Genomic DNA, 17,585 nt, shown 5'->3' with positions numbered 1-17,585 from the left:
ACTGCAGCTTGCCTGTGGGAACTGCAAAGCAGCTCCTCATGGTCCCTAATGGAACATCGTACCTAGCTACGAAGAGATTTATTAAAAAGCCACTTAGTAACACCAGCAGCAGGTGCTGTGACCAGCAGGTATGTGGCCCCAGCCTGAACACGAGTATGCTTGTAAACACAGAAGCTGCTTTTGCAAGGCCCGCAGAGAAGGTGGGTTCATGGTGAGGCTGGGGGAAGGCATGGCCCCCAGCCTCTCCCATGAGATGTTCTGTGCTGGGGGCTTTCAAGGAAGTTATCTTGGAAAGCAAGGGGATGATGACTAAGTTAGGCCCAAGCCACAGGTAGGTTGGTTTGGCTAGAGCCAGCGTGCCTCTCCTTACTCAGCAGCAGTCCTGACCTTGCAGGCACCTAAGTAGGGAAAGGTGCAGGGGGAATGAGGGAGGAAGGGTGAGACAAGACAAGAATGAGAAAAACAAAAGCAATTTCAGAAAGCCAAGACTGGGATGGACAAGCAACCTGACTGCACGGCGGAACTAGACCAAACAGGACTTTCAGCATCTAGATTAGTATTTCCTCAAAGCAGCAGAATAGCTCTGGGTGCTTTTATCATCACCCTCTGCCTTGAATAGTAAGTTGTCACCTCTTGAGTTATTTGGAAATGGAAGAGGAGGAGAAGGGAGAGAAGGAAAGAAGTGCCCAGTGAGTTTCTTGAGGGAAAAAAAAAAAAAATTGTGAAGTTGTCAAGCCTGCAAATTTCCCTTCTTCTCTGAGTGTCAAATTGATCCCATCCACTGCAGGCCATAACCCCAACTCCACATATGACTATGGCCACTTGTGCCTCCACTGAGCAATCCCGTCAGTGTTTAGATGGTTGGCCAGGCTGGCAGGTAAATTTATTGTTTTTTTTGTTTGTTTGTTTTTTGGTTTGGTTTGGTTTGGTTTCTGTCAAACAGGAAACTGAGGAACAGTAAACATGGATTACTGTGAAACTTTTGGTACTCACTGTTCAGTTGCTCAATAGACTCTGACAGTTTAAAGTGCTTCAATTAGTGGTCTCCTCAGACACAGTCTGATATCCATTGATATCTATTCTGTTTGACAGGATACGCAAACAGATTCTTAATGTGCTGCAACAGCAGTTTGCTTATTTGGAGAAACTATTCTGTACCTTTTATCTCCAGTGCACTATGCACAACAAATGACTTTGCTCCCAGCAGAAGGCATATGTCAGTGTCCCAAATGTAGATCCTATTACCGTAATGAGAGCACTGCAGAGGAAAAAATCCTGATTTCTGCAGTTCCTTGTCTGTGCCTGAGCCAGTCAGTTGTTTTTCTTTTCAGAATAAAACCTGATTTACTGATTTTCATAGTTCTCAGGTCCAACAGAGCACACTGTTCTTTTCTGATTGTTTTGGGGCTTTTTGCTAGGTGTTAATAAAATGCAGTTGAAATTCTTGTCCTCAAAGGTGCCGGGTGACATCAGCATCAGACTGATAAAGCCTGACCATGGATTCTTTTTTCAGTTTTGTTTTTTCTTTTTTTTTTTTTTGACGTTTTTCAAATTCGAAATCTATAACTATCACAAAGCTTAACACAGTCTTCTGTATGGAGTGCAAGGAAGGATTTGAGAGGTTTGTGGGCAAGCTTTTAAGGCCTGCTGAAATGACCAAAGGGCAAAGAGAAAAGCCTCCAATCCCAAGCAGACCCAAACCTATTATATTTTAAAATGATGTCATTCCCTTTTAGCCTCACAGGCCACATACTGCAACATTTCAACATGACTAGAATGAGAAAGTCAAGATGATTAAAAGCACAATGTTAAATGTATTACCCTGTTCTCAGGGATATCTCAAAAGTGGACTTACAGCATGTAAAAAATAGCTTTTTGAAGAAACCTTTTCAATTGGGTTTTCAGAACGTGATGTTAATAGAACAGTATTTTATTCTTTTAAATGAAACGATAATTTTATAATACCCTTTATAAGAGATACTCTAATTGTACTCCACACACATTACTGTTCAGATTGTATCTTGGGAGATCCCACAATGTATTTCCTGTCCATCGTTTTTCCTGTAAGCTCGAAGTAAGTAAATGAGCATTCAGACTGAGCTCGTACTTGCTCTGTGTCACTGACAGTTTTCTACTTCTTGAAAATTTCAGGGTGGCTCCAATTTTTGACTGGGTGTTCAGTTTCCTGATCCTGCTTTACGTGACCCACACATTGGAATGAGAACTTTGCTTGAAAAGCTTTATTTTGCTACGGGGCCATGAACCAGTGAATTGTGGTGTACGCACAAGCTTGGAGATAAATTGGATTTTATGCTGTTTCTTAGACCTCATGAGAAAGTTCACGCAGAACTGCCCTTCAGAGTGATTAGCCAAACCCTCGAATGTTCAAAGTATCCTCCCAGATTGCACTTTTGGACTGTCTGAAGCTCTGTTTGAAGGCAGAGATATAGATAGAGAAAGCTCCACATCTCTGAGGATATTAATATCTTTTGCCATCTCCAGCCAGTTTTCTCCAGTTTGTCAAATGTAGGGATGTGCATAAAATGTTTTATCAGAGTTATAGTTACATCCCTAACCTTTGGAACATCTTTGAAGGGTCAGTCCAAGTTCTTAACTCTACCTGTAATTCTTTGCTTCAAATTGGAAAATTTCATGCCCATGGCAGTTTGTTTTCCTAAAAAATGCAGATGTAGCATAACCCTAAAACTGCTTTCATGTTTTATAAAGCCAGAAACTGGCTGTATAAAGCTGCAAGACTCAGGACATTATCACTGTAAGCCCTTCTTCTTTCCCTTTGCCCCGTCACTGTTTTTATACGATAGTGGAGCCCGTTCTCACAGATTTTGAGCATTTGTGTTTTGTCCTCTCTTTTCCATAAATCATCCTAGGCTTTGCATTGCCAGGTTGCACTAATAGACAGCTTCTAAGAGGCAGAGACCTTTTAGATTTTGAATCAGAAATATATACCTCTATATGTACTTTACTGAGTGAATAAACTTGATCAGTTTATGGGAAAGACTGTGAATAGAAGCACTAATGGTTTAAAATTCAGTTTGAGATGTAAATGATATTGATGTCCAATTAGGCAAAATTTTACTTCTTTGGAGACAACATCTAGAGATGAAAGCCATTCCTAAGAATAGCTTAAAGTATTTTTGGTAATATTTCTTTAAAAATAGTTTACATGTAGAAACTAATGACAGCCCTGGAAGTGAAACCAGTCAGGCACTTCACAAAACAAGTAGTCAGGTGTTAAAAACTACACATATGTAATCATTATATTTCAATCATGATGTAAGACATGTAAGAGAACCTTTATCAGACTGTTTTGTTGATACGAAATTAGGAGAACATAATGCTAACTCTGCAGCCTGAATAATAGGAGTCAGTTTGGAAAATGCAAACGCATGCATATTCAGGCAAGGCAACAGAACACACTGTTGCATCTGCAGAAGTCATCCCTACATTCATGCTTCATGGATGGCTTTTGTTAAACAACACACAACATATAGGTTAGTGGGAGTAATGGATAAAGAAAATAAAAATAAACTTTACCGAGGCCATAAATAGTTAATATAGTCCCACCCTTACTTGCCATGGAGTTCTGGAATCACTTTGTAATCAAGATTTCAAAAGCCAATTAAAGTTAAGATAGTAGAAATTATCCATGCCAAGTCAGCCAGTTAGAACGTGTACTTTTGTTAGCTTGGAGGTACATGGTGCTACTCTCTACAAAAGCCTTGCCCAAGCAATATAAAAATAAATTCAGTATTAGGATGATACCTGCCCCACCTGCTGCAGCCAGAGGCCATGGTGCTCACTCCATTGATTCTCACTCCAGCAGTGCTGGAATTCCTACATACATCAGCAAAGGATCTATTTAAATGATAATTGCACAAGGAAAGGCTGTTCTGGCCCATATCTATTGCTTTTTTGATCTGCCACAAAAAAATGAAACTATACATTTAACACACTATAGATTCCCGCTCTATGTTCAGCCCACCCCACAAATGGACATGTTGACATATGGAAGAAAATATACCTTGAAAATGCACCCACATTGCTCTCCTGATCTCTTGAGCACTCTTGATCTGCAGAATCAGGGCTAAGTAGTTCATACAGATGTTTTGTGCTGGCTAAGAAGCAGCATGAAATGTGAAACTCAGTACTCTGGAATTCACTTTCCACCTTAGATAAATGATTTAATCTTGATCCAGGTTACTTTCTTGCTGGCTTCTGCATTTGAAAATATTTCTCTGCAATAGTTAGCTACCTTTTCCAATTACATATCCAATTTTAATTTTTTTAGCCTTGCATCATTCTGAGATTACAATTGACTGGTTAAGACCCCAAGTACTCCTCATCTTGTAGTTGTATCATTGTAGAAGAGACTTTAATAATTGATATTAAGAAAGAAACATATCTGTGTACTGTTTCTGTCAGTTGAAAATACTATTTTTTTCAGCCAGTTTTAAAGATAATCAGTTTTGAATTCTAGAAAGTCTGGTAGGAAGGGCTTATTCAACATGATTAAGGTAAGGTGTGTTAAAGCTGTGTTTCACACTACCACCCTCAGTTCATTTCATATAAAAATTATTTATTTATATGTATTGGTATGGAGCATTTTTTTCCATTGCTAGATACTTCCATTTAAAGCCTCTTTTGTGTGTGTTTGTGTATTGTATATAATTATTATAGCTGTAGATTCTAAAGGATTTTTCCACTTACCTGAAATGTCTTTGTTAATGTTGTGTTCGTTAGAGAAAAAAAAAAAAAAGATTTCTGCTTTCTTTTTAAGCTATTCAGCTACCTCATTCTTGTGGTAATTTCTCTCCTTTCTTAGACACACATTATTTGACGAAGATTCTTTCTAAAGAAAGATGAGTGCTGAGGAATGTGCTACATTTTAGAAATGTCTGTTAATTTCAAGAGGGGAAAATAGCAAACCCACAAAGAAATCTTCAAGAATGGTTTTATTTTCTTTAGTATTAGCAAATTTTGGGTAAAGTATAAACAAACAGTTTAAAAATAAACATTGTTTTTGTTTGAAGGTCAGGAGGAAACTTACCTACTGAAAAAAGAGGACATTTTATGATTTGAAGCCCTCACAAACATTCTAAATGTGTTTGGATAGAGTTTCAGAAAGATTCATAATTGGATTTAAACCAAAGTTGAACCAAATTCAGGGGAAGGCGAGCTAGGAAAAACTACTTTTGCCAACTACAACTACTCTACATCACGGGATTGATTCAAAGCTGGGGGATTGATTTACCAGGGAAGCCTCCTAGCTCTGCTATTAAGATTTCAGGTCTGTGTTTACTATAAAAGCCATGGTTTGTGCAGAGCGTAGGGGTTTGTGCAGAGGTTCTGAACTCTACCAGAAAGGTATTTAATGCCATTTCCATGTTCCGCCAGTGTCTGTCTTTCAACGCTATCATGGAGGAGCTTGGAATTTCACTCAAGCACCAGAAGAAGTTAAAGAAAAGGTCAAGAACGAAGGGGAGATCATCATTCACAAGTATCCTCACTTGCCACCAGAGGAGGACACTGAGGAAAGAAACCATTGCATGAGTGGGAAGGACCCCTTTGAGGAAATATCAGGAACAAAAACAAAACAAAAACTTTGCTGCCTACAAGTTGATTGTGGTGGGATTTCTGAGATATAGACATTTACCTTGTTCTTCAGAAATTCTCTGTGGTTTGTTTTTTTTTTTTAATCTAGAGGTACAACAGTTTAAAAGCTCACATAGACTGATGTACTACTAATCATCTGGGAAGTGTCTCACAATTTCTTTTGAAATGGATTTGTATGCTCACCTATTTTTCATCTCTCTTCCCCTTCCATGCATTGCTGTATGTGCTTTCTAAATAAATAAATAAATACAAGACAGGGTTCATTTTTCCAATAATCTGGGAGTAGCACATTTATTCTTTTATTTTGAAAAAGAAATTACAGTTCTATTGAGCACAGTGGTTTAGAAACCATGATCCAGACTTCCAAAATAACCATTCAGCCAATTAGTTCATAAATGATGACTACAAAATATATTAAATATGAAGCTATTGAACAATGGGTTATTTTTACTTACCTTCCTTTTTTCTAAGATTGTAAGGAACATTCAAGTTCCCGTCAGTGAGAAACTTGTTTTTCCTTTTCTTCTCTCTTTTCATTAAAAAATGAGATTCTTATGTAATAACATAGCTGCAGGTGCTTCAAAATGAAAAAACAAAATCACAAAGTAATGATCAGTGAATAGGTGAACACTGACATGGTCACCCTGCCATATCCTCCAGATCCTGATACCAGGAAAATGATTCCTAACTTCAAAATGAAAATTGCTACAAAATTAGTCACGAAAGTTCAATTTATAACAAAGCTTGACCACAAGCACAACACTAGGACACATTTGTCAAAAACAGCCAGTGCTTTGGTGCCGAAAACCTTTGCTTGCATCTGGGGGCATGAGCAAGGTGTTTTAATAGTGAAGGAACAAATCTTTTTAATGAAGAACTCAACTTTGCAACAGTGATGCGCTAGTAGCACATACCCCCCCGAACCCTCCCTCCAAAAAAGCAGTTCCTTTAAATTGCGATAAGATGAGGCACACATACTTATTCTGCTATGTCATCCCTGTGATTAGCGCTATTGCTTGTGCGGTTTAGTTTGGGTGTTGACTGTAAAAGAAAACGGGTACAACGAGGGCATTTCCGCTCAGAGCTCCCGGGGATGCCCAGCATGAGGCTGTGGGGCAGCACTGGCACCATCTCCGCCTTGGCTTTGCAAAAATAGAAAGATATGTGAAAAATCTTTGAGTAGAGAAATAACTCTTTCTCCACACCATCGCTCTGCACAGCCCCCAGTGAGCTTTTACACTGTGCTGCATGGCAAGGTCAATCTGAAATGAACGATATTAGTTCCAAAAGTTCTGCTTCAGAAGTGATATATTTTGATATTATTACAGGCTAGAAGAGACCTCGATTCATTTAGCCTTCCCACAAGGGTCAAGTTTTCTAAAGCTCTCACCGTTACCGTTGCTTTCACCAAGACTCTCGGTAATTCCTCTGTATCTTTCTTTAAGCAGGATGCCCCAAACTAGATGCGCTATTTCACCTGATGTCTTCTCCATGTTGAGTTGGGCAGATAAGCTGCTTCATATGCCCTGAAGTCAACGCTGCTGATCACGCACCCTGTTATGAAGTCTGCTATATACTTTGACTATAATAATAACACAATCCCACCATGATACGGGCGATGTGTAAATCCAGGCTATGTCTAGGGCTGTGCCCATATGGAACAGCATCTGTTGTTTTTTCCAGAGTGTTTCTGCAGTTTTTCCTCAATTGTGCTTGTTACCCTAACCAGCTTATTGCCATCTTCAATTTAAGAAATGCACTCATTAAAAATATATATTTTTAGTACAGGAGACCCAGATTGCAGACAGACCCTTGCAAAAGCCTCACCAACCTTCGACTTCCCTCACCAACAAGGCTGGTTGCACTAATACGAGAGGAAATTACTCAGACTGACAAGACTGTTCCTTATAGATTAATATCAGCTCTTACTTTTTCCTACCATTTACCTACAAATAGCTCATTTGCGCCAATACTCATCAGGCAACACAAGTTAAACAGACTGGCCTGTAGCTTCCTGAATTCTTCCTTTTCTTCTCTCTGAGTTTGTAATTATTTTAGCTTTATTCCATCATTTTTTTTCTGGACTGTTGAGAGTTTCCATGAGTTTCTCTCCTAACATGCAGAGTATTGAGCTTCTGGAAAGGAAGGAGAGACTGTGGTGGCGCGCTTTAAGGCAAGGGCTTGCTTTTGGAAAGCAGCATGTTGTGTTGCCGAGCAATAATTAAGAAAAACAACCCCTGGCCCTGAGAGCTCATAGACAACCTTATAATAAAGTGCCTTCGTGCTTCCAGAGATGTTTCATTTATTTATATCATCATCAGGTTACAAACAGGCCATTCCGACCACCATTAATGATCTAAGATTATGATTGAAAAGCAGGTTATTATTTTACAACCTGAATAACTCTATCACTCTGCCATCCGCAGCCTTCAGCTAAGGTATTTTTAAATGAATAGGTCTAAAGTGATAGGAGATTTACGATCAGGCCCATTCATTTTTTTAAAGGAACACTCTTGTATGGGTTAGACCTTGAGTATGAAAAATTCCGAGTTCATTTTTTCAAATCCGCTAATGCTGTCCTGAAAGACAGTACTTTGTATAGTTGCTTTATGTATTTAAACTTTCCTAACAGTATTTACAGCCTGTCACTTATAACAAGATGCTGAGGAAAAAAAAAAAGCTCTCCTCACTGTCTGGCAAGAAATATGCGATAATCCGAAAAAAATAAATAAGGCATATTAGGTCCTTATTTTTATTACCTTTTTTGTTGTTAGCAGCTTGAAAGAATTGCAGCATATCAGGATGTTTTGGTGACAAACTTGGCTGTCAGCTTGACATGCTAGGGAGCTAACCTGGTATAACTTTATGAAGTGCCACCCCATTGAGCCTCACTTGACCCTTCCCTTCCAGATGCAAGGACATAGGTTGATAGCAGGTTATAAAATCCCCCTTCTCTCCTGATTATAAATTATGAATTTCCTTTACAGACTGGGTAACTGGAGGTGTGAGCCACGTCGGTTCTCCAGAACTTTCAAGCATTTAGAGACCAATAACCTTACCCCTTGCTCTGTTTTCTCCGTTGACATTTTTGCTGGTCTAGAGAGGAATATGCCCTATCGGTCCAACCTATCTGCCCCATCCCGAGGCTTTTTTTTTTTTTTTCTGTCAGTTGCTGTTGTATGAAGCAGTATAGCACTACTTCGGTGGCCTGAGAATCGTGCGTTAATTGGTCTCCTTTTAACAAAGTACGGAAAAGATTGATATCAATCTATGAGGGAATTTAAAGGACATCCACTCTCAGTGACACAATGACTTTCCTCTGGGTTTTGTGACATAATTACAAACAATTATGCCATGAATCCAGTTTAAATGGTGATTATTTCACACCAGGTCCTCTTGCTTCTGCCTCAGGCTAGCAGTGACCCACTGCCCCATGACTGCCATTTACCTGCTCTCCCCTAAGTGCCCCCCAAATGTGAGCCACAAACACGGACAGAAACATGTCAAACCTGCATGGGAGATTAAGACCATTGTATTTCCCACCTTATTTATTCAATAAAATGTTTTGAATTATTATTTAAGCTAGTTAAAATTGCAGTTAAGGCCAACACTAAGGCATGCATTTAAATCCCACTGGTATTTAAGCATTCAGCCAAGTGCTTTCCTGATTGAGCACTGTGACCTTGTCTACCTTCCTCACAACGTGGTTATTTTGCCAGGTAGGCCGTTTGTATGCCACACTAGCAGGATCCAACCTCATGTGTCCAGGCACATACAGTCCAGTGGCTATGAATATGACTATATGGCTATATTCATAGCCATGCTACCATTGATTTTCTGTGTATACTGATGTGTTTAAAGCAAAAAAAAAAAAAAGGACCCCTTTCTAAAGCATCTCACCTCCTTCAGACAAACCTGTACCACTAGAAACCTTTTCCTTAGCTTTGAATGCTGCTTGTAAATTCACTCCATGACTAAGAAAGGTTCACTGCCTTGAGGAAGGAGGGCCGAGCACAAGGCAATCTTACATATTGACACAGTAGCAAATATGATTACTGTGACCTTTTCACCATATCCCAACAAATTTTTCTTCCTGCCTTTCTTCCTGTGCGGCAACATGCAGTGCAAGGGAAGCCTGATTAGAGATTATCCATTAAGAAAGCAAATGTCCTCATTAGATCTCTCTCCTGGCAGCAGCAGGCATGCATTCTAATGGTTTATAAAAGAGAAATACAATATTGACTGGTGCTGTTCAACGGTGTTGATGCGTTTCATTCCAGAAGCAGCTTTGTTTTAATGTCAAGTGACAATACCTGGGCAGCTATCCACCACCAATCTGTGGCTTTAGTAAGGATTATTCGGAATCCCTTAACTTTTTTGAAAAGACCAGCTCAGTGAAAAATGCAGGTTATTGGAAAGATGTAAGTGACTGACTGTTGATGCCATGCACACAGGGCCCAACCTGATGTTATGGTTGATAAGCTACTACAGAACAGATGAGGATTAGCTTCATACCTCTCAGGCCATTTGTCAAAAGTCTGCATCTTGTGGATCCATTGTGAACCTGTAATCCAATGGGACATTTATTGATTGCTGAGCTTGTCTCTTAATTGCTCTCTGTCAAGCTGGATTTCTCAGTGATCAAAATCTCCATTCCTTAGAGATACATCACTTACTTACAGCTATCAAATGACTACAATCTTTTTAGCCTTATTGATTGAGAAAGATGCATATTTTTTTGCCTGCTGACTAATTCTGACTTTAGCCACATTTCGTTTTTAAGACCTGTGTTTCCTGCAGTCTCCTCCAGCCACTTCAATTCTGTGCTGTATTTAGCACAGAAGTTACATGGCTACCAGTGTTAAAACCTGTCCCTTGCAGTTCTACATTTTGATGGGAGTCACACAGCCAAGGAGATGAGGCCCCAAAGCTGACAATAACATTTGCAGAATAATCCATCATCTCCATTTACAGACCAGTTCTAGCAGAGGTTCATGCAGTGTGAGATCTTCAGAGCAAACAACCCAGAGCCTTCCTCAGCTAATGTCAGCCCTAACTTGGACAAACTGAGATTTCTGGCCTGACCTTGAGGCATGAACACAGAACTTGCAAAGACTGTGAATCCCCCAGATGTCACTGGGCATTGCTGAGTCTTCTCCTTTCACCTCTCAGTTGAGGAGGAACTCTTCCCTGGGTAAGCTCTGCCAGCATGACCAACACTGACTGCCATGGAGCACATGGGGAACTCTGCCCTGGGAGGGTGGATAGATATGGCACGCTGATCATGTCTCCAGATCTTTTGAAGGCTGTTTGCAACTACACCCTCCATGCTGCAGAGACCAAGAAATGCCCGTAAAAGAAACTGCAGGGAAAAATCTTGAACTAGCCAGTGCAGCCATGTGTTTCATATCACAGCCGAGAGCTCGAGCACCAGCCCAGGAGGAGCACACAGGAGCTGGCCACCCAACACTGTAAGCTGTCCTAATAAATCACAATTATGGAAAACACCTGAACTAGAGAATGATGCTGCACTCCTCCTCTCTGAAGTGCATACAGTGTGCAGCAGCCCATAGCATTTCTCAGCTCCTGAGTGGTTTAAGATAAAGTTCTATTTTGTAAGCTGTTAGGTGTCTGTGGAGTTTTTTGCCTTTTTTTTTCTTTCTTTCTTCTTTTTTTTTCCTTCAGAAAGACACACATTGCTTTATGCAGTAAACATCCTTAGCCAAGATGTTTTACAAACAAAAAAGGAGCTTCAAACATTTTACAGAATCCAGGTCTCTACGGAGTTTGGCTCAGGAAATGGACCCTCTGAAAAAGCAGCCCCCAGAAGCCTTACCCTCTCCAAGGAAATGCAGGCAACAAAATGCCTTTATGCAAACTGCAGCTCAAAAAAACCCACAAAAGTGCCTGCTGGTGTCTTTTCTGGTTCTCCAAGTGCAAGCCTTGTGAGGGGGGAAGCATGCTGGTCCCGGGCAAGCGCAGCCAGCTGCCAAGCCACCCGCAGTGCTCTGTCATCAGGTACAGCAGCCAGGTACAGCAGCAACTCCCGCCCTTGTCTCCGGGCCATCCTCTAAGTCCTGCCTCCCTGTGAGTGGGAATGCGGCCAGCCTTGTCCACGGGGATGCTCCCAGAGAGATACCACACGTAGTTTTGTGCAGCTGAGGGGAGCAGGGTGCTCCCCACCAGGTTGTCCTGCCGAGCAGCTGATCCAGGAATGAGTGAAGCACTGGGGAAGGTGGCTCCAATCCCTGGAGCACTGAATGTCCCACCAGTGCTCCAGGGCAGAGTCTTAAGGCAGGAGGGAAGCACTGCAGGCAGTGGATAAGTATCTCCCCCCAACTTCAGGGCACCTGGGCTTCTTTGCATGCAGCTTTGTGTGATTGTGGCACAAACTGGACTAATGGAAGTGGGGTGAAATACATCACTGAGGAACAAGGTTTGGCTGATGGTGGCAGTTCCCACATTTGAGAGCAGGACACTGCCAGAAGCTGTCATAGACACAAGGCCTGAGCAGCCAAAGGTGTGATAGAAGGCTGCTGTGACAGTTCTGCATCTACAACACCTCTGGCCGAAAGTGCACTTGAGCATCTGTCACAGATATGGTATTCTGTTATTAATAGCCCTTGATACTTAAAGCAGAGAGGACTCTTCACCTTGAAAACTGTAAGGAGAGTTACGGAACGGGTAAAGCACTAAAAGCTGAGATGCTACTGAGTTTGCTGAAGAACATTGTGGGGAACATTTACAAGGTTACTGAGTCGGCCCTCTACTTCCAGCTGAGATACAACTTGGTGAGTTGTCATTCGGAGGAGTAAACAGTTTAAATTACCCAATTAATCCTCAGCTCACCCTTTTTATCTCCTTCTGTGTTTTGCCCAAAATTGACTGTTATAAAAATACAGTAAAAGAGATATTTTGAGTGGTCTAGCTTGTTCTTGTGCTTCTTCTTCTGCTTGTCTTTATAATTCTCATCTTCACCATCTTCTTTTTTACTATTGAGTTTTTTACAGAGTAGTAGTGTGCAAAGCTGCCATGTTCCTTTCTTATGCTGTTGGTGCTTAGTTGTTCTACCAAAAAGCTCTCTTACGTGTTCTTTCACTAAGAGCATTCTATCTTTTCTGCAAATCATGAGAAAAAAATAAATGTTGCAGCAGTGTTCAGATGTTTTCAAGCAATTTATCTGCATATCCTAAGAGAAAATGTAAATTTGCATCCTAGAGCTGCCTACCATTTCTTGCTGGGAATACACTAAAGAAGTATTCTGATCTGGAATATCAATGAGGTAGGATCAGACAACAACACTGTCTTTTTAACCTTGTAACCTGAGGGAGAAAACCCATATAAAGTCAGATATGTTCCCATTTGTTGTCAGATGACAATGGATATAAGAAAGACTTTCAAAGCTTTGCTCTGGAAAGCTGGTAGGGATCTTAGTCACCTCCTTAGTTCTCCAAAGAGTGCCTGTGGCAAATTTTTAAGGAATTGTCCACAAACAGGGATGAAACTTCCATGGCTTTTAGCCATGCACAAAGCATCAAGTAGCTGAAAATACCGACTAGAGAAACCACCCAGGTTGATGTCTAGGATGCTTTAGTCACTCACTACCAGCCCTGAGTCCAGGTACAGGACAAGTTTTTCTTAGTGGCTTTGAGTTATGAAAGACTCAAGCTTACAGTATGTTTTGTAGGGCTTTTGCTTGCATTCTCTAAGCAAAAACTAAATATGGTTTTCATATTAAATTAAGCTAACCTCGTAACTAAAAAGTGCCTTTAAAAACATGTAGCATATTTTAGCAATATTTTAAAATATTATGTATCTTTTCTATATTGCATATATTTTGCAACGGCCACAATGGGAGACCACTATAACTTTTAACATCCACTGTAGATTTCCAGCACTACAGCTCAGAAAACTGCAGAACCCTTCTAGTTTTACATACTTGCTTAAGAGCAGTTGTTTCATACCTAATTTTCATTAGGCCAAGATAAGGCCAAGAGAGGGACTTTTGTTGATTGTTGTAGCAAGCACTGAATTCCCTTCTCCGCAAAGGAAACAGCATCTCTTGAGACGACACAGCCCCATATATCAAGAGAAAGGTGGAAGAAAAACAAGGGGCTGCCTAGCAAGCAAACAACAAGAACTAGTAGCAGTTATCTTAAGCTTCAACTACCCTTCTGCCCCTTTCTTAATTGCTCATGCAGAAGCTTTTCATGGACTACCAGATCTAAATGGATATGGCTTTGCATCTGAAAGAATGATGTCTTTAGTAGTTAATCTCTCTAATCACAATGTTTCCTAAATACCTATCTAGCATTTTGTTATCCAACAGGGATTTACTCTATTTCATTAAGTCAGATTGTACGTTAGATAAATCGCCTATGCAAAATATAGAGGCTGGGTCTCACTTCCTCAGTCAGTGGGGGCAGAAAGATAGGAAGAAGATCTGCACTATGACAATCCTCTCAGAGCATTTCCTACTCAGAGATGTTGAGTGCACTGGCATTTATTTTCAATAAACATTGTGCACATTCATGAATCTGCATCTCAGCCACAGCAGTGAAGAATTAAGTAGTTTTTGTTGATGTTGTTGTTTTTGAGAGGAAGTAAGAAGTACAACAATCAAGTTTCACATGTATTTGACAAATGTTGTCCTTGTCAAAAAGGTGTTACCACTTATGCCCCCAGAAGTAACAGATTTCCTTGCACACATGCTTGTTTTCTGGTTCCAATACTGTTTAATCACTTCATTAAGTGAATTGATCGGTGGGACCAAATGCACCCTCAGCAAGTAGGCAGATGATACACAACCAGGAAGAGCGGCTGATTACCAAATGTTTGCCCTGCCTTTAAGAGTGACCTTTACAGGCTGGAGAAATGGGCAGAGGAACCTCATGAAGTTCAACAAAGAAAGTGTAAAATCCTGCTCCGTGGAGGTGCCCAGACCAGTTGGGAGCCAATTGGCTGTAGAACAGCTCTGCAGAGAAGACCCTGGAGGTCCTTGTGGACAAGCTGACCAGCTTGGGTTGCTACACCAAGGGTTGCTACAATGAACCCTTGTAGCAAAGGAGGCTAAGCATCTCCAGAGGACCTTTAAAGCTTCAGAAAAGCCTGTTTTTTCAGCATTCCTTCAGTATGCCTTCTCTTGTAAAAGTATTGCACATATTTCTTCACTAAAAGCAAACAAAAAAACAAACAAACATATATTAAAAAAAATCTTTCTCCAGTTAGAGATAGAACCTGCAAGGTAATCTCTGCTATGCGCTATATATCTAAGTTAGTTACCCTTTTCAGCGTATGTCTGGAGCACAATAACTGCAATCCATTTAAAAGGCATTCAGAGAATGGGATGATGCAAAGCTTTATCTGAACAAACAACTGTTTAATTAAAGACTGCAACGCTGTCCAATTGTCCATGGCTAAATTACCTTTTCTAATGTCTGTTCTTAGCATGCAAAGCAACTGTATCTCCACAAACCTGTACACAACTCAGCTGTAAACCCAAGAGCCAGCACAGTGGCATTTCAAGAGTTGAGACTTGCTAATCTACTAAGAAAAGTGAATTGGAAGACAATCCCTGACAGAAATGTGTATTGACAATTTCTATAATCAAAATAAAATAATTTTAAATCAACACCTAATTAGCATGACTGGTTGGACAATTATCTAAGGGGCAAATTAGGTAAATAAAACTCCTATATTCCTGTGCTCTGTATTCCTTCTATTGATTTTAACGAGACATAATGCTAAGTAAGAGATGTTCAACAGGAGGAAAACATTAATTATTTACATTGCTTTCAGCTTTTTCTCTGCAGGTAGTTGCCAGTTTATCATCAATATACTCACTTCATACATGTTTTTTTTTTTTTAATTTAAAAGCTAGGAAAACATGCCCCCACTTGTCTACCACTACAGCTAACACCCATAATGAAAGCAGACATTCAAAAGAGAAGTTTGGAGTGCCTCTCTACCGTGGAGTAGAGGATAGTGATGCTGCATAGGCTTTAGTTTTCGGATTTCCCTCTCCATACCTACTTTAATAGATATGAACCTATTAAAGTAATCTTGCAACATTCAGCAGGGAAACCAGACCAAAGTAGCCATGCTACTGGAGAATAAACTCACACAATTTCCAATACTTACACTACTGCCAGATCTAATATATCTAAACTGCATGACATTGTGCAGAGGCACCAGTTTAATTTGTTCTCTCCTGTATCTGACTCTATTATGCAGGATAGACACATGCACTCCTCGCCCAGTACTGATTTGCATCCAGGTTTAAGCATTTTTAATTGCTTGAAAGACATCCATATGATTGAAATTCAATAGATTTCAAGGAGGCAGACAGTTAAGTGTGATAAAAGAAACATAAATTGTTTTTACATTATGCAGACTGTCTGGATTGGACATACTTAGCTGTTCTATGAAAAAGGTCAGAGACAAGCTAGATGATGAGATCCACATTTTTTTATAATGACAAGAAGCGACTCTAAGGATGGTAGTAAACTTACACCAAAAAGTGAGTTTTCAAGCTCATCAGCACTATCCTAGCAAGATGACATGCATTAGTGAACCACTTTTGCATGCTACAGCTGCATAACAGGCAAAACGCTGATGGGGCAAATTATTTTTAGTTATTGAAGAACAAGCTCAGTCGTATACCTAATCGCTTCTGTATCTTATAGAAGATTGTTCACACATCATTTGCAGACCCAAGGAGCTAGTTTGTTGGAAATGTGAACTAAATGTCAAAACAGACACTCAATATTTTCATATCAATTCACATAAATTTCATAAATAATTTGAATTCAGGAAAACAACTTCAGGTTAGCCACAAACACTTTGGAGCTCAGAATAATTTTATTCAAAATACTTTTTTTTTTTTTTGAAAATGATTTTGCCAGATTGGAAAAAAGAGGTAGCATGCAATACAGTAAGGACAAATGATGTAAAGCATCCCCTAACGTATGAACAGTGCAAGACAGAGATGGAATGCATGTGCAACAGTACTGCAGAGGAGGATCAAGGTGTTATAACAGCCAACATTCACATTTCTGTGAAAGAAAGCAAATGCATCAGACTAAATACATGGCAGTGCCCATGCCAGGAACATACTGTCATCTTACTAGTTAGCCCTCTCTGAGCTGGTAAGGCTGCAGCTGGAGAGCTGTACCCAACTTTGGGTACTATAAGATTAAAGAGAACAAAATTTAGAGGAGAGGAGTGAAAACATCTGGGGGTCCAGGGTCCACCTACATGAGCAGATGAAAGAAGTGAAATAACTTAGCCTAGCAATGACTGAGGGGAAACATGATAATTTTCAGATACACAAAAGGTTACTAGAGAGAAAAAAATACTAAACTGTTCTTTGTCTTCTTTGTCTGCTGGCACAGGAACAAGAAGGAACAGATTCAGACTACAGCAAGGAGAAAGATATTAATGACACAGGCTGTGAGGTACTAGAAAATGTTGCCTGGAGGGGAGGTAAAATACCTTAAGCTGAACAGGTCAGTCACCTCTTAGGAATGCCTTGGACAAAGTGAACCTACCTTGGGGAAGACAAATGGTCCCTAAACACATGTTTCTTAAAATGAATGTTTTCTGAGTTGCAGCATGCCCTGGTATGCAACTGAAACAAACTTTCCCTTGATGGCCTGGGACTGCATGCAGCGCCCTGGAGATTCACTGCACCACCTGGCTTTCTGCCCTCCTCTTCTCCTTTGTTTGGTGTCCACGGCTCTAAAGCATCATTATAGATGTGAACCGATCAGGTCTCAGCTCAGAGATTGGCCGTGGAGCTGCAGTGGCAGAGAGGTCACTGCAGGGCCAGAGCACATATTGCCCCAGCTGTGCTCCAGTGTGCTTTACGGAGTGCTGCAATGCTTGCAACCCCCTGCAAATTCTCATGGTCAACAGATGAACAGTATCTCAACCCACGTTAACAGGTATTT

The 17,585-nt window shown here is 40.4% G+C and overlaps 1 protein-coding gene across 1 annotated transcript in view; it reads left to right on the top strand.

The window, feature by feature from the left end:
* Positions 1 to 5,909, top strand: part of GRIK1 (glutamate ionotropic receptor kainate type subunit 1) — a 159,956-nt gene extending 154,047 nt beyond the window's left edge. Inside the window, exon 17 of the mRNA XM_088529005.1 lies at positions 5,416 to 5,909. Coding sequence (XP_088385131.1) covers positions 5,416 to 5,571 — 156 coding nt within the window. The 3' untranslated portion in view covers positions 5,572 to 5,909. The remainder of the gene's footprint in view (positions 1 to 5,415) is intronic.
* The last annotated feature ends 11,676 nt before the right edge of the window (positions 5,910 to 17,585 follow it).

Source organism: Tinamus guttatus, unplaced genomic scaffold, assembly GCF_059628265.1.
Source record: "Tinamus guttatus ecotype Peru unplaced genomic scaffold, ASM5962826v1 Tinamus_guttatus_pri_ptg000318l, whole genome shotgun sequence".
Taxonomy (NCBI): Eukaryota; Metazoa; Chordata; class Aves; order Tinamiformes; family Tinamidae; genus Tinamus; species Tinamus guttatus.
This window is presented reverse-complemented; position numbering and strand designations above follow the sequence as displayed.